The 21791-nt window shown below is 45.3% G+C and overlaps 1 protein-coding gene across 2 annotated transcripts in view; it reads right to left on the bottom strand.

The window, feature by feature from the left end:
• PLEKHG1 (pleckstrin homology and RhoGEF domain containing G1) overlaps window positions 1-21791 on the bottom strand; it is a 114211-nt gene that overhangs the window by 20921 nt on the left and 71499 nt on the right. For both annotated transcript variants that reach the window (XM_087817688.1, XM_087817687.1), the window contains exons 4-10: window positions 16305-16374; window positions 10457-10503; window positions 7696-7846; window positions 4074-4205; window positions 2125-2307; window positions 1943-2038; window positions 1690-1776 (exon numbers count right to left, since the gene is read on the bottom strand). In XM_087817688.1, coding sequence (XP_087673814.1) covers window positions 1690-1776; window positions 1943-2038; window positions 2125-2307; window positions 4074-4205; window positions 7696-7846; window positions 10457-10503; window positions 16305-16374 — 766 coding nt within the window. The remainder of the gene's footprint in view (window positions 1-1689; window positions 1777-1942; window positions 2039-2124; window positions 2308-4073; window positions 4206-7695; window positions 7847-10456; window positions 10504-16304; window positions 16375-21791) is intronic.

Here is a 21791-nt window from a genome sequence, read left to right as displayed (position 1 = left end):
TCTCTTGGTGGGCAAATCTGGTATCTGTTTTTCTGTCTGAATCTGTTTTGACCTGGGCAGCACCTGAGGCTCCTACGTCGCTCTCTGTCTTTGAGACTGTCCTTCCTTCGTTACCACACCTTTCTCCTCTGATTTTCTTACTACCTCATTGCTACTCCTCCTTTGGCTATTCCCCAAATCCCCCACCCTGCTGCAGATCACTCAGATGTTGGGATTCCCAAGGGTTCTTCTCCTTTACACGTTTTGATGGGTCACCCTATCAACTCTCAGGGCTTCAATTACTGTCTGGGTGGAGAGAGCCTCCAGATCCACAGCTTCTAAGACCTGAATTTCCACCTGCAGCTGACCTGCCCTTGCACATGTATCAGTGCTCTGCTCTCTCCCTTTCCATCCAACCAGTTCCTCCCCTTTGCAGTCTATCCTGGAGCTTACAACACCATCCTCTTGGCCCAACTCCTCACTCATCCTTGGCTTTTATTTCTCCCTCTCAAGCATTTAGTGGGCAAAATCCTGTTCCCTCTGCCCTGTGATGGGTTTTCACACCTGCTCCCTCTTGTATGCTGTGGCTCCCTGACAGTGCCCCTCATCTCTTTTCTAGATTATTGTGGTACCTTGTGAATTCCTCTCCTGTCTCCTGTCCCACTCCTCCCACTCACTGTCACAGTGTTCCCAAAGTTACACTCTCAGGACACGGGGCAAACCATGCTACGCCCTTCTTCCAAAACCTTTAGTAGTTTCCCACCAGCAGTACAACCCAGACTCCTTAGTGTGTGGGGTCAAAGCCCTTCACTCCCAGTTGCCTGCCTTCTACTTCTCCAGCCTCACCTCCAACTCCATCTCCTGAGGACTCAGCTCTTGGGCATCTCTGTTTTGTGTATGCTTCTCCCTCAGCCTGGTTTTCCTTTTCCATTTCTCCCACTTCATAAAAATGTTCTTCATCCCTCAAAACATTGAAAGGCATTTTCCTTCCTCTCCCCACTCGACTGTAACTGAACACTTTACCCGTCCACAGCTCTTGGCTTATACCTTTATTAATTCATCATGTTTAACAAACAGTAAACAATACAGGGCTAGCTCCCTCGTCTGCAGATCCTCTCATGGCCGGGCCTGGGCCTGGCTTCCCTCACCTTCCCACAGAACCTAAGCCGGCTTATTCACCACAGGCGTTAGTGCACCTTTGAATAATTCTCATAGCTCTCTATATTTTCTACTCACTCTCTAGAAACTTACTTACAGTCTTTTCCTTACTTTCTCTTCTTTCAAGCCCCAAAGGAAAACAACAATTTTAAAACCCCTCATCCCTGGCTCGTTTTGCTCAGTGGTTAGAGCGTCCGCCTGTGGACTGAAGGGTCCCAGGTTCGATTCTGGCCAAGGGCATGTACCTCGGTTGCAGGCTCGATCTTTCTCTCTCTCTCTCCCCCCCCTTCCACTCTCTCTGAAAAGCAATGGGGAAAATATCCTCATGTGAGGATTAAAAAACCAAACCAAAACAAAACAACCAAAAACTCTCCACAGAGTATCTCTACATGTGAATTTTCTCACTCTATGTATATGTGTGGCTGGTTTAGTTGGTCCCTGATGGGCCCATCTCTCTCTTTTCTTTATTTGAGGTTGAATGTTCATTCCCTCCAGGCAGCCTTCCTGGGACCGGATTTCCTTGCATTTCAGTTCGTTGGCCCCTTGTCTCACCTTAGCTGGAATCTTGGCCACGTGATTCTCCAGGATCAGCCTCTTCAGGTGCAGAATCCACAGCCGTTTGTCCTGCTGCGATTTCGCCTACAGGAAGGAGATTCGGACAGTCAGACGCCCCCTCCTCCACCACAGACAAGACTCAGACACTCCTCTGACCCCCGGACAAGATGGAAAACACACCATGTGGCCAGAAAGCTCTAGAAAGGCTGCCTGGCGGGTGCGGGCGTCGCGGGCCGAGGGTGAGGCCTACCTGCACGGTGTGCTGCAGCTTGGGGTTCTTGTAGTGGAAGACGCTGAAGCTGAGCGGCTCCTTGGGGATCACCTCCACCAGCATGAGGTTGCCACACTGTGCAGGAGAGCAGGCAGGTGAGCACGCGGGGAACGGGGGAACGGGCCACCCGGGGCCTGCACGAGACCCACGCGGACACCTACCAGGATGTGAGCCTTGTACGTAAACGTGTCATCCCTCTTCTTTGTGATGAGGAGCAGCTTGTCGAAGAGGAACAGGGTCCGCTCGTTCTTGGCCCGCTGGAGCCGGAAGGTTCCCTCGAGCACCAGCTCCCCGTAGCTGGTCAGGTCTGGCCCCTTCCAGTTGGTCAGCAGACTCTGGATCTCCTGGAAAAAGTGAATGTCCCAGGAGGTTAAGCAGGGAGGCGAGGTGGTGAGGACAGGTGGCCCATTTTGTGAGCCTCCAGAATGGTGTCTAAATATCTAGTGGTGTCTAATGGTGTCTAATGACCCATGACATTAGTCTGTTTATGGGTGGTGTCATTTAAGGGGTAACAGAGATGAATCGAGTTGTTATCTGACGAGTTGCCAATGACTTATTTCCATTCCTAGGTAACCCCCTCCTATGGCCGGGGTAGCAATTACGTCTTTTGGAACTAGGTAAAGAGGCCACTGGTATGAGTTCTTCTCAGATAAGCATCCCCCCTGATGGTCTCCCCCCCTATTCTCTGGACAAAAACCTGTGGAGCTACTGACTTGGAAAACTTTCCAGAAACTGAAGTCCACACCACATCAGAAACTCAAAACTAAAGCCCATGGAAAAATCACGCGAGAGACATCTCCGAAATTTCCTGACATTCATCCCATTTACTTGGGGGAGGAAATGAACGTCTCTTTGTCACTTGGTTTTGGATGGAGCTTGATAAATATAAACTGATCAGATGACTGCCGTTTCTTTGGGATTTACCGTGCATCCCTACCAGCCTGTTTTAAGGAAGCTGATTTTATGACTTTGAAAGATGTCCACAAACAGCATCTAATGAGCAGCCCGAGAGACCGCCCGGGACGTCTTTGGGGGAAAGTGGGGGTGGGGAGGAGTGCAGATAAGTCCCAGCCAGAGGAGGACTCAGCAGTGTCTTCAGAACACGAAACGGATTCAGGAGACATGAAGAACCAGTCATTTGGCCATTTTTGGAAATGCAGTAGACATTATGTCTGGCATTACGTCCACAAAACGTTTGAACGATGGAGCATTAAACCCTTTCTTACTGCTACAAAAAACAGACACGGCCTGGAGGGTTAGGATGTGCCCTCCCTTTGATTTTTGATAGTCAGTTGCACCACATCACACTCGGGCTAAGTATCCATGAAACCTAGGATTTTCTTCGGACTTAGGGGCCAAATCCTGTCTCTCTTTTCCCTGAGTTGGGCGTAGGTGCCGTGCGGAACATGGACTCACTCTGGGCTTTTATGTCTCACTCCAGGGACACCCCAGAGCCTGGGACTCCCTCTGGGCCCACATGACCTTTTGTTTTTAAATAGCACATCTTTTGAGGTGCCCAGGACATGACCACTTGGCTTAGCATCTATCAAAAGTATTCAGGGGTTTAGGGCTCAAAATGTTGGTGCTGGAAGGAACCGTAGCAAACCCTCGTCTGTCTTATTTTAAAAATGGGGAATCTAAAATGAAGCAGCGGCTCTCATCCCAAATGAAATTGCAAAGAACCAGGCTCTAGACTTCGCTCTCCTTTCTCCGAGCCTATCCCAGTACCGCATGTACCACCTCGTGCCTTTGCATGGACTAGTGACAGGAAGAGAAGGGAAAAAAACCCTTTAAAAGGCTTAGAAAAAGTTGCTTTCAACAAGAATCACTTATTTGTAATTAATAGAAGATAAGTCCTCAGGAGATGCAAATTTGCTACTTGAGTCATCGAAGGGGCTATAAGCAAACTATTAGTTTAAAAGTTACTTTCTCTTAAGTACCATATTAAACAATGATCAGCATTATCGGTGACCTGATCTTTCTCTTCAGGAGAACTCGGGTGAAAACCATGAATGAAATGCAGCGCTCGAGCAGCTTAATATCTGATTTATGAAGTGATAAGCAGCCGGGGCACCTGCCGCACCCGGGCGCCTCCATCCCCAGGGCCCACCTGCAGCCGGACCGCGTGCTCGTGTTTCCGCTTCATGTCATTGATGTGCCAGGCGACTCGCTGCATCGTGTCTATAGCGTCGAGCACCACGTCATAGCCTTCTGTGTCCTTGTCAAGGTGATTTTCTATTTCCTTAAAAAACAAACAAACCCCAAACTAGTTATTTTCCATCTCACTCCCCTCCCTGGGTTGGTTAGTCAGTGAAACAAATGGTACCTCTGTGATTAGTTCCTCATATTTTATTTTTGCTTATTTATTTACACACGACCACCATTCCTTAAGCTTTTGAGATAACTTACTGGAAATACCTACAAAATGGTAAGACAGGAAAGAAAATGGAGCTAGGGAAATCAGAAGTGGATTCGAATTTCATGATAAACAGGATAAAACAAAGCGTGTATACAGGCTGGCCTCATAGAGGTATTTCAGTTGTTATAATAGATATGAGAGTTGACATTATAGTTGGGGATTTCTGAGCTTCCTGGTGGCCAATGTGATACAGTTCTCACTCTTACAAGATGGAAAACAGACTTACTATTTTTCTCCCCAAGAAAGTAAAACATCTCACACAGGACTTAATACTTAACAGACTTGAAAATATAGTGGACGTTATCTTTAAAAAAATAACAACTTCTATAGCAAGTGCATTTTCACGTAGTCAAGGCTTTAAAGCCCAAATGAAGTTCACCAAAGACCATCCTTCAGAGCCGAGGAAGACCTTCTGGTTCGAGCACTCACTCTGATGGTCAGCACTGAGCTTAGTGCTGGGGTTCACAACCCCCGGGAGATGAGAAAGGGGCACAATCTCTGCTCTGATTCTTTCTAGCACATAAGACACATGTCCCCAGGATCCTCCAGAGTGTAAGGACAGGGGCTATTGCAGAGTTCCTTTAATCCTTTATCTTCTCAACAGTGCCTACCAGAGAGTTGGGTGGTCAATAAATGCACATTAAAATGAAGCTGTATCTTCTTAAAAATTGCGGGGAGGGTGTGTGGGTGAGGAGAGATTAACCTAAGAACGTATGTGCATGTATGCATAACCCATGGACACAGACAATAGTGTGGAGAAGGCCTGAGTGGAGGGGTGCAGGGTGGAGGGGATCAATGGGGAAAAAAAGGGACATTTGTAATACTTTCAACAAAAAAGATTAAAAATAAAAAATTAAAACAACAGTAACCCTATGTAAATATGTAAAACAATAAGAAGACATTATAGTCTATTAGATCATTCCCATGACATTCATCACCCATATTCATTAAGCTAACAGATGGAGGCTGAACCTTATGGTACAACTTATTAAGATTAGCTCTATTACTTTGTAGTCAAACTTTACAAATCTTTACTTTTCCTGAGTATTCAAGTTTTCCGTCTAGTCAGAAACTGGAAAGGAATTTACATTTTCCTCCCACACTCAGAAAGGTCCTATGAAAGGGTATCACCAAACTGACAACTCCCAGGTAAGCTCAAGGTCAACAATAAAGTTAAAAAACAACCACCAATTTCTTCTTTTAGTCTGAAGGGCAATCCTGTTCAACAACAACACACTCAGGAGTGCAGAGCGTATTCCTGCGGGGATCCTCATGGATGGCCACACAACTCTGAAGTGAGGTGAGTGACAAAGAAGGAACACACTCTAAGTAAACAATAAAAGCAAAAATACTTCAAAGGCAACCCGAAGCTAGCTTTCGATTGATCTAACCACTGCTCTTCCCTTTCTTCTTTATTACCAGCTGTTACAGACTGAATGTTTTTGTCTCCCTGAAATTTGTATGTTGAAATCCTAACCTCTAATGTGCTGGTCTTTGGGAGGTGATTAGGTCATCAGGGTGGAGCCCCTACAGAGTTAGGGCCCTTACAGAAGAGTCCCCAGAGAGCTCTCTTGCTTCTTTAATCTGTGTGAGAAAACAAGGAAGGGAGTCTGCAGCCCAGAGGAGGGCTCTCACCAGACCTCAGCCACGCTGGCATCCTGACCTCAGGTTTCCAGAAACTGTGAGAAATAAATGTTTTTGCTTAAGCCACCAAGTCTATAGTACTTTGTTGTAAAGCCAGATTAAGACACTAGCTCTTAATTTAGAGAATAAGGGCCGATTTCCTATCAATTAAGGTTTTGAAAGGATCGTGATTTGTTATATCTAACAAGCTTATGTAACTGAGATCTTAGACTTTTCATTGACAACCACACTACTGTCTAGAAGGCCCTATTAGAGATGGGCGGGACATACCAGTCTTAGATGTCATATTAGTGGAGTCCAGCAGAGATTGATCCTGGGACAGGTATTATTTAAGAATTATTTGGGCCTGGCCGGTGTGGTTCAGTGGTTGAGTGTTGATCCATGAACCGGGGATGGAGGTTCGATTCCCTGTCAGGGTTGCAGGCTTGATCCCCAGTAGGGGGCATGCATGAGGCAGCCGATCAATGACTCTCTCATCACTGATGTTTCTATCTTTCTCTCCCTCTCTCTTCCTCTCTCTAAAATCAATTTTTAAAAAAACATATTAAAAAAAGAATTATTTGGACACTGATTTAGCAAATGAATCCAGTAACCTAAGAAGTTATTAGTATCAATTTAAGGAAGTACTATCCCTGATGTGGTCTCAGAGGACACAAGATTCTCCAAAGATGAGCCACCCAGGCAAACAGACAAAGCTGAGAAAGTCCTGGTAAAGTTGGAACATAAGAGTTCTTATAATTTTAGATGTGTGTGAACTGAGCAATCCTGGAACGATTTTCAAAATTAGAAACCTGGAATCGTTTAAAAAGAGATACATATAAATTGCAGTGATGTTGATATGGAGAGGAACTCTGGGTTAAAATCTTTTCTTAAAAAATCTTTTAAGAAAATATTTTAATGTAGGATAAAAATAATAAGATAAAGTGAGTTTATTTTTACTGATTGCCTGTGATCTGCAGCACAGATGGGTGATGTATAGGATTGGAACCCAGGCAGCCTTGCCCTGGAGCCAGTCCCTAACCACTGCGCATATTGCACTGGCGAACCAGTCCTACCTACAGAGCGAAAGTTACTTTCAACACAACTTCTTTCCATTTTAATCTACTTCCTTCGATAAGAAATGAGACTATGAGGGCTATGTCTACCTTTGCTTCTAAAGCCTCCTTGAATTTTGTCCAAATAATGGGAAATGATATAAAGAAAAGACACCCTGAAGCAATGCTAAGCCCAGCTCAAAGATCATTCATCACGCTGCTCACCTGTCTTCTCCCCTTTCAGCCTCTTTGCTCCTACAAAAGCCGATCTGTGACAAATCGCTCTCCCTCCCAGCTGCCTACTGAATCTGGGCCCGTGGAAGTAAAATAAAACATAAAAAACCTGGTTTTCATTAAGCTGATAGCTCCCTGCCTGAAACTGTCACTGCCAGAGTGAGGTGCTCCTGAGCCCCGTCGGAATCAGAGCTAAAACGAGTCTCTACTTGGCTGCCGTCAATGGGGCTGCAGGCCCAGCACATAAATATCTCTAATTCCTCAAAGCAGATTAGTCAGTTGTAAAGTATGAGTGTGGAAAACAGTTCCATATGTCCCCAGACTTTCCTGATATTTTTTTCCCCCTAAACACACAAAACCCCTGTCCTCTGGAAAGAACCCGAGCGCAGGCAGAAACGTACGTGCAAAAGGAGGTGATACTTGAGAATCCGCTGAACTGGTTTCAAGAGATAGGACCCCAGGGGCAGGGAGTGCTTCAGGGTTTCCTGCCGTTCCCTGAAGAATTTGGCCAGGGTCTTGTTCCTCATGCACTCTGTTAGCACAGCCACAGATCTGCAAGGAGAAGGGGCTGTTAGCGAAACTGTAATGCTGAACGTGGGCATGCAAACTTCACCTGCCGGTGTGGGCAAGCAACAGAGCTGTAGCTAGACAAGAAGGCCCGTGGGCAAGTCAGACAAAGGCGTCCCTCTGGGTGGGTGAATCAGAAAGAGGCACCTAACAGCGACATCCCGCACACAGACACATGGCCTCTGAGCAGCAAGCTCCTTCCTCCAGGGATCCGGCCCCAAGGACATACGGCTTAGCCGAGGGGATTCCCACTGGCTGTAGCCCTGGGCTGCGCACCATCTGGGTGTCTTTGCGCAGTGCTCAAACCACACATCTGCGTTCAGTTCCCACAGGTCAGAGTGCAAGGAGGGGGCACCTTGGTGCTGGGAAACAGCAGCTCCTCCGTCCCCGTAGATCCAGCTGCACGCTGGGCATTGTCGCCCCTCTGCCTGTCGTCTGTATAACGCACAAACTGTATGGCATTAGATGCAGGTCTTTGGAGACCTTGTCCCGCAGGTCAGCCTCCCCTTGAGAATCTTTGAACAGATCCCTCTTTGCACCTCCAAGTGGCTCCGCTTATTCTGAACGTGGCCTCTGAGACAGCTGGATGACCTTGCTCCTTAAGGAGTGCACCTCACAGAGTGTATCACAAAAGAGGGCCAGGGTGCCTTCTCCACCTCAGCTCCCCAAAGGTACTAAGGACGGCCCCCAAGAGCCCCAGGGGAACAGCTGAAACAATGCTCAGATCTCGTATATAAAGCAAGCTAGTGGGCTTGTGCAGTCACACACACATACAAATTAAAATTTTATGGTCTCGTAACTTAGAAGGAAGCAGGTGGAAGTCATTTCTCCCCGAGTCAGTAATCTGCTTTCAGGATTCATTTAGAAAACCAGGCAGAGCCAAACAACAAAATGAAACTCCTTGGAAGGGAGTGAAATGCAGGTCTCCTGTATTAAGCTATTAGAATCCCTTTGGAGCCCACCTGCTTTGAGAAATCTCTACTCAAACAGGTTTGTTTCCCCCCTAAGTTGAGATTTCAAAACAGTTTTTTCATCACGTAACCACGGAACTTTTGTCAGGCTCTGGCGAGTCAGAAGCGGCTGCTCAGTAGCCACTGGCCATCTGAAGGCTGGAGCTTTTGTGCAGGGTAAGAAACCAGCTGCACTCCTGAGCGCCCTGCCCTCCAGATTCAGGGCACAAGGGGACACCTGAGGACAATGACCTAACTGAGCCCGGGCCCCTCCCTGGGAGAAGGAGGGAAGCCTTGAATCTCTCCAGGGAGAAATCACTGGGGCGTGACTGGTATGGAGAAGGTGGACATCTGTCAAGAAGGTGGACAAATGTGCTGGTGACATTTAATATCACCAGCCTGGATCCGCAGGGGAAGACAAGTTGTCAGATGGGCTGAGACACCTGGCACTCTTGGCTTAAGATGGGAAAGGAAACTTTGGGCGCTTGAGAGCAAACTGACTGGAGACCAGGGCACGAGAGGAAAACCTCTCCTGTGACTATGACAACACAGAACCGGGCAAGAACTGCTTGTGCCTGCTTCACTGAGAGTGCCTTTAAAATTTTTTTTTTTTTTTTTTTTTTAATGAGAATGTCTTTAAGCATCTCTAACACATTTTTTTTCCCCTTCAAGTCAGACTCAAAATAAAAAAACACTTCCTCCAAGAAACTGTCCCTAACTCTGCTCTCTGGGACTTACTGCTCCTTCATCTCAGTATATTTCGCTTCTACTGAGTTCATACTATATTCATTTGTATTTATTAATTGGATCTTCTCTAGCTCGCTCTTCCATGATTGCAATCAGGTGGGTTCTGGCCCAGGTTGAGGACCTACTGTGTGCCCAGCACTGTAGGCTGTCCTGATTTGCTTCAGTCCCTGGATATCTCTGGATTCTGTGGAAGTTACATTCAGCAATATTTGTACTTAAAGCATTTTACACAGTGATTAGGAATCAATAAGTGCTCCATAAATGTCTTTTGCACAAAAACGAAATTCAGACAGTGTGACCCATGGTCTTGGGCCTGACTCCCTTACTGAAATGGTCAATGTGTTGTCCAGGGGGTGCTCCCTAAGCTGCCCACCTGCCAGTGCTCCCAGGGTAAGCAACACGGAGGGAGTGATCCAGTGAGACCGTGAGTCCTCTCCTCTTGCCTAAGCTCATTGTGATCTTTCCTGTCTCTGAACTCCAAAAAACTTATACAGTTCATAGAACTTGTATAGCAAAACTATAACAGATTTCTTCTCCAGCCAGATTAGATACACTCAGGGGCAGTGCTTCCGAGATTTTAAAAACATGGCCCACATAGAAGAGGGTTGAGAGACAAGACTTCTAGCCAAACACACAGGTTTACTTGGTTTTCCGTTGAAGGCCACCCAGCAACATTTTTGGTCTCTTTGAAGGTCTTTCATGATCTTCCCAGCATGGCTCTGCTGGGAGCCCAAAGCCTGAACGGATCAGTGTCTGGGGACCCCTCTAATTCATGCTCAGCAGCTTTTCCAGTTTCCCCACGGTCTTCAGCCCAGTGCCCCACCCCAACCCATATCGGACTGACTGACTTGAAACAACCCAAGAGTGCAGAACGCTCCGGCTCATTCCCAAAGCGTACCTGGGGTAGTTGGTGCAATACTGGGTGTAAATGTGGAACTCTTCACTCTGCAAGGCAACGAGAGACTTTTATAGGTGACAAGCAGACACATCAACCTTCATTCATAAACAACGAAAAGACACAGCATCCATGCCTGTCACCTTGGATCTCTGACAGCGTGAGCCTGTCTCCTGAGCCCTGGGGGCAATCATCTGTGCCTTTTCATCTATCTCATGTTATATCTAGAACCCACGTGCACTTGAGCTCCCTGGCACTCAATAAGCACTCACTGAGCATCTGCTGAGTTGGGTAAATGTGAAGGTGAAGAGGAAGGGGAGGAACATAAGGTTCCTGCCCAGGTGCTCAGAGTCCTTCGGGGGCCTTGCAGTGTGGGAGAGAAATGTGGGTAGATGACTTAATGTCCTGTGGTAAGAACATGTTAGAAGTGTGTGCGGGGCAGGAGAAAGCTGCTATAGTGTCTGCAGTTATCTCCGCCTTATAATATATGGCCTTATATTAACTGTTTGCTACCCTGCAGCCTGTGGTTGGTTTGGGAAAGGCAGGACAAAGGCCTGACACTTCTCCTTAATTTCACAATAATGCACCACTTCTCCAGCACCCTGCGCAGGGCTGGGGTATTTAAAACATCACCGTGAATTCATGAATATAAACACAGTTCATGATTTGCGGTGTTTTGAGTTAGTTGTCTTTGCTGATGCTCAAATGATCCGGCCCTTTGCCAGTAGGAGCCTCTTCTTGAGTACTGGTGACCTGAGCCACAACCACCAGGAGCTTCCTCGTTTCCTGCTGTGACAACGTGTTCCGCACTGTCCTGTGCGTCTCCCTCCCACACTTCTTCACGGAGCCCTGGTTCCCTTTGGTAGAAGGGTGTTTGGAAACCACAGTGGGAGCATCAGGGATGCTCTTTCTGCCAGGTTAATAACTATTTCTAGGCCTTTTCCATGGACATTTAGGGAAATGGGGAAATGGTGTTTTTAAAAGATGAAATGCATCCTGAGCTCATACTAATACTTGCAATTCAGACCCATGGCTACAGCGTTTTTATGAGCCTTCCTCCTAGTCCATGTTTCTTTCCCCTACCAATTCCAGTTCTCAATGACACTAACGCAAATGCTCACTTGCTTTATCCCACAACACACTCAAGAATATCAGGATAGCAACACCAACACCACCACGTGTGAGATCATTACAGCAAAACCGTTACGGATGTATTTGCTGAATTTTGGCTATAGCACGTTTTCTAATCAGTTGGAATTTCCTCTGCATGATTATGTCACAAACCAGACACACAGTTAGGCTCATTGTTCCATTTTGCTTTCAACTTTTGGAGACTGCTTTTTAAAACTTTAATTTGGCTTTATAATTATGTAAAATGTGTACATGGTTTCACAGTCAACTCTACAAGGAAATGCATATGCAAAGAAGTCTGGCTTCTATTCCTCTCCATTCTAGATTATTTTCTTCCTTCCCCTATCAGATGCCAATATTTAATTGTACAGCTTACCCGCTATTTAAAAAAAAAAAATACACATTTAAGTATAGGCATGTCTTCTCCATTCCTAGATAAATAAAAACAAGCTGTGCCAGCAACTTGCAAACTTGTGTGTCTCAGAATCACCTAGAGGGCTCATAAAATACAGATACTGGGCTGCACCCCAGAGTTTCTGATTTCGTAGGTCTGGGGTGGGGCCTGAAAATTTGCTTTCAAACAAGTTCCTAGATGGGGCTGGTCCAGGGACCACACTTTGAGAACCACAGTGCTATCCATACTTTTATCCATTCCCCTTGACACGCTCTGCCCCTCCCTACTATTATATAGAGATATTCTTTATGTGCTTTGATAGCTTCACTATACTCCATTACATGTTTGCTCAATTAGCTTCTTGTTTATGGACATCTGGGGTGTTTCTACATATTTCTATACGTATACGTATATGTGCATATATATACGTATATGTGCATATATATAAATGTGTTCCTATAAATTGTATATATCTATACATTGTAACCATTATTACTGCAAAGAATAACATTCTAATTATTGAATTTCTGTCACCCTGTCTTTGGAGGAGATTCCTGGAAGTAGAATTGCTGGATTAAAGGGTGCGTTCAGATGTAGTTTTGCTAGATGGAGCCAAATTCCCTTCCATAGGGTCTGTGCCATTTAGTTTTCCCATAATTATGGGAGTACCAGTTTCTCCATGGCCTGGCCAATTTAGAAGGCTGCCAATTTTTCAAGCATAGTACTATAAAAAAATCTAAATGAGTTGCCAACTTTTAAAAGCTAGATGACAAAAATATCTTGATTTCTGGTTTCTCCTGAAGAAGTAGTAGATTCACTGGTCCCAGGCCCACAGGTTCGTATGACACTTCTGTCCGCACGAGACCAGGCAAGTACCTAGGTGGCTGCAGCCTCTACCTGGGCCCATTTGTGCACCGCATCCACGGTTTAGCTCCTGAAAGTCCCAGAAGGCCAGCCCTGGCTGCATGGACAAGAAAAGCAGAGTGATCTCCCCAAGGTCATCTAGGAAATTAATGTCAGACCGGAGCCTTTCTCAGGGTTTGCTCACACTCTGTTTCCTGCTACTTTCCTGCTTCCTGCTACACTCGACCTGGGATAGAACAATATCAGGTTGACTTTCCTTAAATTTTGAGTTTAGGATCATCTGAAATACCAAACTTAAAAGCAATGACCTCAATGAAAATGTCTAAATTACATCATATATTTGAACTACACAGACTTGTCCCTAATAAGGCCCCAAGACTTCTGTGCAATTGAATTTCTGTATATATATTCTGATATCATGGCTCTAGTCCTATATTAAATGAGAGGGATTTGATTTAAATTGGCTACATATTCTTAATACAGGACTCAATGCATATATGATCTTAGACTTGTAAGATCTGTGAACAACTAAACAATCGTTTTACACAAAAGTCAATAGCTCCTAGTTAGTTAATCCTTAAATGCTTATTATAATACATGCCACTCAAATCCTTTTCAGAAGTATTTAGGGGAAATGAAGGCAATGATAAGAAATTTTACAAAAATAGATACTGCCTTTCGGTTATTCGACTTTCTCAAATTCCAATTAGAGATGAGTTGGGGCTGTTCAATTGGACACAAGGGGCATGCAAATGTTTACTGAATGACTGACCAGAGGAAAAAATCTGTATGATTTGAAGGCTTCTTCTGCCACAGGATCTCTCTCTCTCTCTGTCTCTCTGTCTCTGTCTCTGTCTCTCTCTCTCTCTCTCTCACACACACACACACACACACACACACACACATATTCTTGAGACGTTTCCCTGGACACTGAGAAAGGCTTCATATGTAAAGAGCACATGGGTCAGGTACCATTGACCTGATACAGATACGGGACAGCAGCAGTTCCTGGGGATACTTTCAATAAGTGTGCGTGTGTGCACACACGTGTGCATGTCTGGGCGCTGGCCGGAGAAAGGCAGCAATGAGAGGAAGGCCAGGCCTCAGGGGAGAGGAGGCGGTTCATAAGGGGAGGTTGGGTCTCTGAAGACAAACTTATCTCCTTGCTAAATGTTGCCCAGGGTCAGCCCAGGTGACAGTTAAGAGAAGGGATAGCCTGGTCGGGTGTGGCTCAGCAGTTGAGCGTTGACCCAGGATCCAGGAGATCGGGGTTTGATTCCCGGTCAGGGCACATGCCCGGGTTGCGGGCTCGATCCCCAGCCGGGGGCGTGCAGGAGGCAGCCGGTCAATGACTCTCATCATTGATGTTTCTCTCTCTCCCTCTCCTTTCCTCTCTCTGAAATCAATAAAGATATTTTTTTTTTTTAAAAAAAGAGAAGGGATAGAAAAGAGGGTGGGGGTAAAGGCAGGAAACAGAGGTTAAAGCTGTTCCAGGGGCCTCTGGAGTCCTGAGAGCAGTCAGGTGCTCAGGCGGGGGCAGCTAGGCCTCCCCGGCAGGGCCGTTCAGCTCTGTCCCCGAGGGAAAGGCCTCTGCACTCCCGCTCCCCTTCTACGAGCAGCAGCAGGGAGGACGTGCGCCCCGCTTCTCCCGCTGTCAGTAAGGATCTCTGCAACCCACACAGACCACAGGAGCGAGGTCAAAGATGAATCTCTGTGCAGGCCCCAGTGATCCAGATAAAAGCCCAAGTCAACCGCCAGCTTTACTTCTTTCGTTAATGGCCTCTCAATTAGAGCAATTTTCCATTCCTCCCGGAGCCGAGCAGCTGCCTGCGTTTCGGGGAACGGAGCATCCTCTGAATTTCAGGGTGCTGAGTGAAGGGCGGGCTGTGCCAGGACCAGGCACTCCCCCCACTCCCTGCTTACATGTGAAAGTGCAGAGGGCCCGAGCCGGTCTTCTAATTAAACTTGGCACCATTACAGTGAAAAATGAGATTTGGGAGCTGGCAACGTGGCACATAAACAAACTTTTATGTGAATAATTAAGCCGGCACTAAGCATATGCTGGACTGTCTTTAATCAACTTGTGATTACAGTTACCAGTAAAAGCCCAAACGTCTCCAAGAGCCTCCGTGTTGTTTATGCGCTGTGGTTATTTTAACATATCTTCTTTGATATACTTGGCATATCTTTTGACCCATTTCTCCCGCTTTCATTTTCCTTCCCTTTTTTCATATTCCTACACCCTTTAGGAGAATTAATTATGTCACAGGCAACTTGTGAAAAGAATTGTAGGCAACCATGTGTGCACAAACATTTCACAAGTTAACACACCAGCACCAATACCCACCCACCAAGTCAGGAGTGTTTTATGTACAAGGCCATCAACTGCCTTTGAGGAACCACACTTCCATAAAACCCAGAGTGTTATGTTTGGAGCCAAAGCCATGGGATGGATCTGCAGCCATCACAAATGACCCTGGGGAGCAAGTGTGGGGCCAGGTCAGGCTGGGAGGACATCTCCGAGTTCCCATTGGACTTGCATGGGGCTCTGGAGCTTGAAATGAAGTGTGAATTCTTGGTTGATCCCAGGGCACCGTCATGAGCTTTGCTTAAACCTTTGTACATGTGAAGCCCTACAAAACCATCAATGCAGCTTAAGAAGAATGTAGGGAGATAAGAATGCATTTTTAAGATGTAAGAGATTAATTCTGCTTCTCTTTAATTCTGGCCCAGACAAAGTTTTGCTGCAAAACAATTTCTGCTAGAGGTTTTCCAAACAAAAGCTGTCGAATGTTTCAGAGAAACTTAAGATAGGAGTCGACACGTCCTGGGTAGCACGTCCAGAAAGTAACACTGGAAAGGGCTGCTTTGCTGGTTTCAGAATTCCATCTCCTATCCGGGCACAGAGTATGAACCAACAGTCATTTAAGCTTTAAAAGTCAAATCCTTTCCTCGTGTTTTTCTAAACCATCAATGCAGCTTAAGAAAAACAGAGGGAGATAAGAATGCATTTTTAAGATGTAAGAGATAAATTCTGCTTCTCTTGATCCCCTAAACAATAATCATATAGCCTAGGCTAGTGCCCTATATATTACATATAAAATATTTACAGTCTACCTGGTCTAGTGGTATTTTATATTTACTTCTTTTTCTAACATTCTTCTATTCTGGATTTTCCCCAAATTTAAAGTTTTTCTCTAGGAAAGACGAGTAACATCATTGGTTACTATACAAATTCCAGGACAACTACTAACTTAGTATTTTCTAATTTACTGGGGACAGTAACAGTATTTTTTTTTCCCTTGCTGGGAAAAAAAGAAAAAGAAAAAAAGAAACCAGAGTGAGAGAGATTAGTGGCTAACTTCACCCAGCATGAAACAAACAAGTCATTTTAATGGTAAAATGAAAACAATTTGTACTCTGTATCTGTCTTGCTGGCCCAGAGAAATGAACTCTGCTTACCTTGGACACAAAACACTCTGCTATGGCCACAGGGTCATTTTCACAGTTTTCCAAATCTTGCAAAAGTTCACTAATAAAAAAATAATAGAAAATATTAGATTGTAATCTTATGGTTGAGGACATTTTAACTTATAAAAATTTAAACATTTATATGGCCTTTAGAAGGAATCACTTAATTGGATAACTGAGGACCTATTGTCATTATATGCAAGGCTTAGATAAGGGACTTGCCCAAGGTCAGGATGGAACAGGGATTTAAACGTTGGTCCAAACTATAATTCTCCCACCCCGAGATAAGCTCTAACATTGAAGTCTTCTAGATGTTTCTCATTGCCTGCACGGGTGCTCACACACACTCATTCAGTCATCAAATAGCTTTCCAGGTAATGTGTAAGCACTAAGAGCAAACATATCAGTGAGCGAACTGAGACATGGTCCCCGGTCTCCTGGAGCTTGGAATCCATTGGAAAAGTAAGACATTCAATGAAAGATCACGTTAACGAACATAAAATTTTAAACAAAGATAGCGCTCTACAGGAAAGATATGCTAGGGAAGAAAATATATATTTTTCAGATGTAAACCTATCATTTTTAAATAATTCATTATTTGAAGGAACTGCATAATAATTCTTTGGGTGGACGCAGCATAATTAATATAACTAATTTCCCACTATTGGATAAAATTCTGCCAATGGAATTGCTGGGTCAAAGAGTATTCTCACTGTAAATGTTAACACATTTCCAAATTGCACTTCACATAAGTTGTATTAATATATATTTTACTATGCTAGGTGTCAGTTTTAATTAGCTGTGCATTACATATTTAATAACTCAAATAGTCCTGCGTTCTGTTTCCCACCTTTGATTGCCACTCTCTGGAAGCATGTTTGGCTGGAGTGGTCTTTGCTGAATTATCCATGTTTCTAGACATGCTGATACCACATGTTCACTGTTCTTCAGTGTTACACAGTATTTACTTCTGAATTTCCCCAGACCCGCCCTCTTCCCATCTTCTCAATGAGTTCTATTGTGAAATTTGATTAAACTCAGAGCTTACATTTTTAGATATTATTACATTTTAAATATTATTCTCAGCCGAGCCTTGCAGCACACCATAATTGCATTTCCTCTCTTGTATAACCATGCTTTCCCTGGAGTTAAAACTGTCTGTCTGTCTCTCTCTTTTTTTTGCTTTGTATCAAAGCACACACCACTAATTTGTCCTCAAACTCTGCACCAGAAGTATAACTCTTGTCTCACTGTGTGCAAACATCAGATCATCCCCTGGTTGCATTCTTTCCTGGTGGCTTCCCTCCCAGCCCTCTGTCCTTCCGCTCCCACCTGAACAGGTTCCTGGGTTCTCTCTCCAACACCATCCTGACCAGGCCCTTCACCTGGTTCCGGTGTTGGAAGCCTTGTTTCTTAGATACCATTTCAGATGTATTCCCTCCTTTGGGAGGTTACAATGGCCGGCAGCTTTCTGAGCAGGGGTAATAGGTGGTAAGTCTCCTGAGACTCTTCTTATTTCAGAATGTTCTCCCTTCATGCCTGGCTGATCATGTCAGTAGATATAGAATTCTTGGTTGGAAGTGATTTTCTCTGAGTACTCAGGAAACTATCTGTTGTCTCATGAATTCCAATGCTGATGAGAATAATATTCTGATTTATAATCCAGGTTTCATGTGACCTATTTCTTTGAAAGCTTTTGGAGTTTTCTCTTTGTTAACATAATTCTGAAATTCTGTGATGAAATTCTGTGATGGGTTAACATAATTCTGAAATTCTAGTGAGAAGAGTAGCATTGCTTTACATTTTTGCAAATCTCTAATGTCTACCTTAACCCAGATGGATTCTCATATCTGCTTCTGCATTCAATCTATTGCAATTTGTTATTTTGGTTGACGTATATAGGAAAAAGCCCAGCCTCACATATGTTATTAGAAAAGGGAGGAATATTTTACTAGCCTTTCAGATAAGTGGGGATCTCTTTCTTGGATATTACACTGAAACTCAACAAGTGGTAGTTTCTTGAGGTTTGTCATGGAGTCGAAAACCACACTAATGGACTATACCGTTACTTTAAAATCCACTGGTCTATCTTACACTTTGAAAGGATCTTTTACCAAATGTATTTCAGGAGAGTCCCAATTTCAAACATTCTTTCCTGATATTCTTATAAAAACATTCCCTTTGTAACATTGCTTTTAGTTTGGAAAATATAGCTCTGATATTTATATCAATATCTTTTACAGGAGCATTAGAGATCTTGCTCCCAGCATACGTCATCAGTTTGGCTCAAATAAACTCTTATAATAATTCCAAAAAAAATCTTTTATAGAAAGATGGGTATGATTAAATTAAAGACAGTTGAAATCTAATCACTGGGACCCAAACACTGGATGGAGATAAAAGGTTGAAGAAAAACAATAGCTGCAGAAGCAAGGTTTCTGGACGAGTGTTTCCCATTCCTGGAGGATGCCGTGCTTTGGCTGTAGGCTTTGTGTCCATTCTTTCAATATAAATCTTCTTTCTGAGCACAGAAGAATTCTGAGCAGAATCCGTCAGGTCACTTCTCATAGCTTAATAGAAAATACTCCTTGACAACATTTAACTCTTATTTTCTAAAAGTCATGCTCATCAAGCTCTCCTTTGAGCTTCAATTTCATCCCCAGAGTTGACTTGCTGGCAGGAGGCAGTGTCTCCGGCCCCACCCTGGCTCTGGTAAAGCTCACAGGTAAATGAGTGCTTGGCTCTCGTTGCTCAAGAACCACACGTCTGGGAGGTTGCTCAGGCACCTTCCCATCCCAACCCCTAATTTTAAGGTGAGGAAATCATGGCTTGTTAAAAGGGAGGCGGCTTACCTTAGGTCACACAACTAATAATTACCGGCCACGGCTGGGGTGAGTGTCAGGGCTCTGAATGCCAGCTCTGCACTCTACTGTAAACTCATCTCTTGAGAGATTTGTCTCCTGGGTGACTCAGGCAGCTGAGGGCTGGGCTCTGCACCATGGTGCCTCAGCATGGTGCCTGCCTCCAGGGGAGGCCTTGTGTGAGTCCCTTGGCCAGCTTTCCTTTCCAACTCTTTTCTAAAATGGGATGAACACACTTAAAAGTGGAAACAGCGAGGAGGTAGTAATGGGATTTCGCTCATGCCCTTGTCCTCAGGGCTGCCATCCGGACACGGCCGGCCCACCACCTCGCCTGCTCTCCATTCAACACCGTAATTATTGAAAGTCGCCTGTTCAGTGTCAGGCGCTGTTCCAGGCACTGGGGTTAGGGCGTAAGGCACACAGACAAAGGCTGGTCGCCGGCGCTGCGTTCTCATCGGGGTGGTAAGTGTTAACAACTGAATAAATGAAAACACAATATCAAACAAAAGACGGCAAATGTTGGCGAGGAGGTGGGGAACTGGAGCCCTGGTGCGCTGTTCCCGGGAACACAAAATGGTGCAGAGCAGTATGGAGGTTCTTCAAAAAATAATAAAAATTAAAAAACCAGAGCTACCATAGGATGCAGCAATCCCGGTTTGGGGCATTTACCCAGAGTTGAAATCAGGATCTTGACAAGATCTGAGCACTCCCATGTTCCTCGCAACACTTAACCAAAGTCGAGATGCAGAAACAACCCGAATATCCACGAATGGGTAGAAAATACGGAACGTGGAAGATGCTACCATGAAATATGAGATACCACAGATGAAGCTTGAGGACATTGTGTTACATGAAATAAGCCAGTCACAGAGAGACAAACACTGCGACGATTCCACTTATATGAGGGACCAAAACCCGTCAGACCCCTAGCCTGAGAGTAGAATGGTGGGGGGCCGGGAAATGGGGGGGCTGCTGATCAACGAGCACGAAGCTTCAGCCGACAAGGCGACTAGATCCCAGGGATCCGCTTACACCACTGCGCCCACGTGAACCATAACGCATCACACACTTAGAAATTTATTAGGGCGGCTCATCTCACGACAAGTATTCTTACACAATAAAATCAAAGGTTAAGAACCCAGGAGAAACCCACACACCATAGCACGTTATCACTTAATAAGAAACGTGAAAAATAATAAAGTACTGGTTTCACTACAAAACAAAGCAAGTAAGAAAGCGACCTGATAACACACTGTACTGTGTGATACACAGCAAATCGAGGGGGTGGGGGGACAGAGAGCACCGGGGCGGGGGGCGGGCGGAGGGCTTGGGGCGGCCGGGGAGGCTCCCCGAGGAGGTGATGCTTGAATGGGGGGGCGGCCAGGAGAGAAAGTCATTTAAGAAGCTGGCCGTGGGTCCAGGGCAGGGCAGCTTGGCGCGTTCCTGTGCGAGGCAGAGAAAGGGGGCCGCGTGTCTGGGATGCGATGGCCATCAGGGAGAGAGACACAGAAAGAAGACGGCTGTGAATAATATGCCGCGTGCTGCGGGCGCACACATGGGCCGGGATGTGGGGGAGCAGCCACTGAAGGGGCCCCATAAAGAGCAGAAACAGGACTGTCCCTCTCGAGTTACAGCCTGACAGGGTGGGGACCGGGTTTCTCGCTGCATCAGTGCAACTAACGCACCACTCCACGTGTACGTTGGCGGGAAGGGTGACTCACAGGTTGCGCTTCGTGCTCAGAACTCTATTAGAGTCAGCCTACCTTCAGGTTTGGGGCGTTTTCCCTTTTCCCTGAGTCACTGTACCAAATAGTTCCTCTTTTTTGAGTAGGACTATAACAAAGAAAATAAGATTTTTTACTTGAGCTCAAGTCCTTGGTTTGGATGGGCAATTAGAGGAAACACTGGTCTCTGTTACGGAACATATTACATACGAAAGCTTCTCTGACCACGGATGTGAACTTGAAGTTGGAAACTGTGTTTTGACCTTGAAGATTGTACAGCCTTCCACTGACCGAGACGCAGGAATGGGGCCTCTCCCCTTCGGGTCTGCAGTAGACTCAGCACCACCTCCTTTCCCGCCCACCTAAGTAGGTCACGGCGTCGCAGAGGACACGTGGGAACAGAAAATGGGGTGACATGAACAGTACTAAGTGTTCCACTTACTTTACGGATGGATTAGCACTGGCCTTGAAAAGCTCACATGAAGAAACCCTGCGAGTAAAAATATTTCTACCACTGTGCAGAAGTTAAAGCCATTTTGGTGGTATGAAAATGCACCGAAAGAAAAGGTAACTGCCCCTGCCCCGCCCCTTGCCTTATTGTTATATGTATCCCATGATTCATCTTCTGAGCTGCATTTCAAGGGAGGAAGAAACCATGGCTCCAATACTTGAGATATACGTAACTTGCTCTGTGAAGCTTTCACTAGCCCCTCGGATTAAATTAACTGCACACTCTCAGGACCCCCACGCATCGTGTCCATTCCTCGTTACGTGGCTTACGGCCTCTGCCCTACAGGGTGTCATTCATCTTTATTCCGCTGGCCTAGCCCAGCGTTGCACCCACGGTACTGGTTCCACGTATGTGCTGAGGACGAGTTGAAGAAAAAAGGAAG

Source organism: Miniopterus natalensis, chromosome 5 (genome assembly GCF_054644295.1).
Source record: "Miniopterus natalensis isolate mMinNat1 chromosome 5, mMinNat1.hap1, whole genome shotgun sequence".
Taxonomy (NCBI): Eukaryota; Metazoa; Chordata; class Mammalia; order Chiroptera; family Miniopteridae; genus Miniopterus; species Miniopterus natalensis.
The sequence above is the reverse complement of the archived record's forward strand: the minus strand, read 5'-3'. Positions and strand labels throughout refer to the sequence as shown.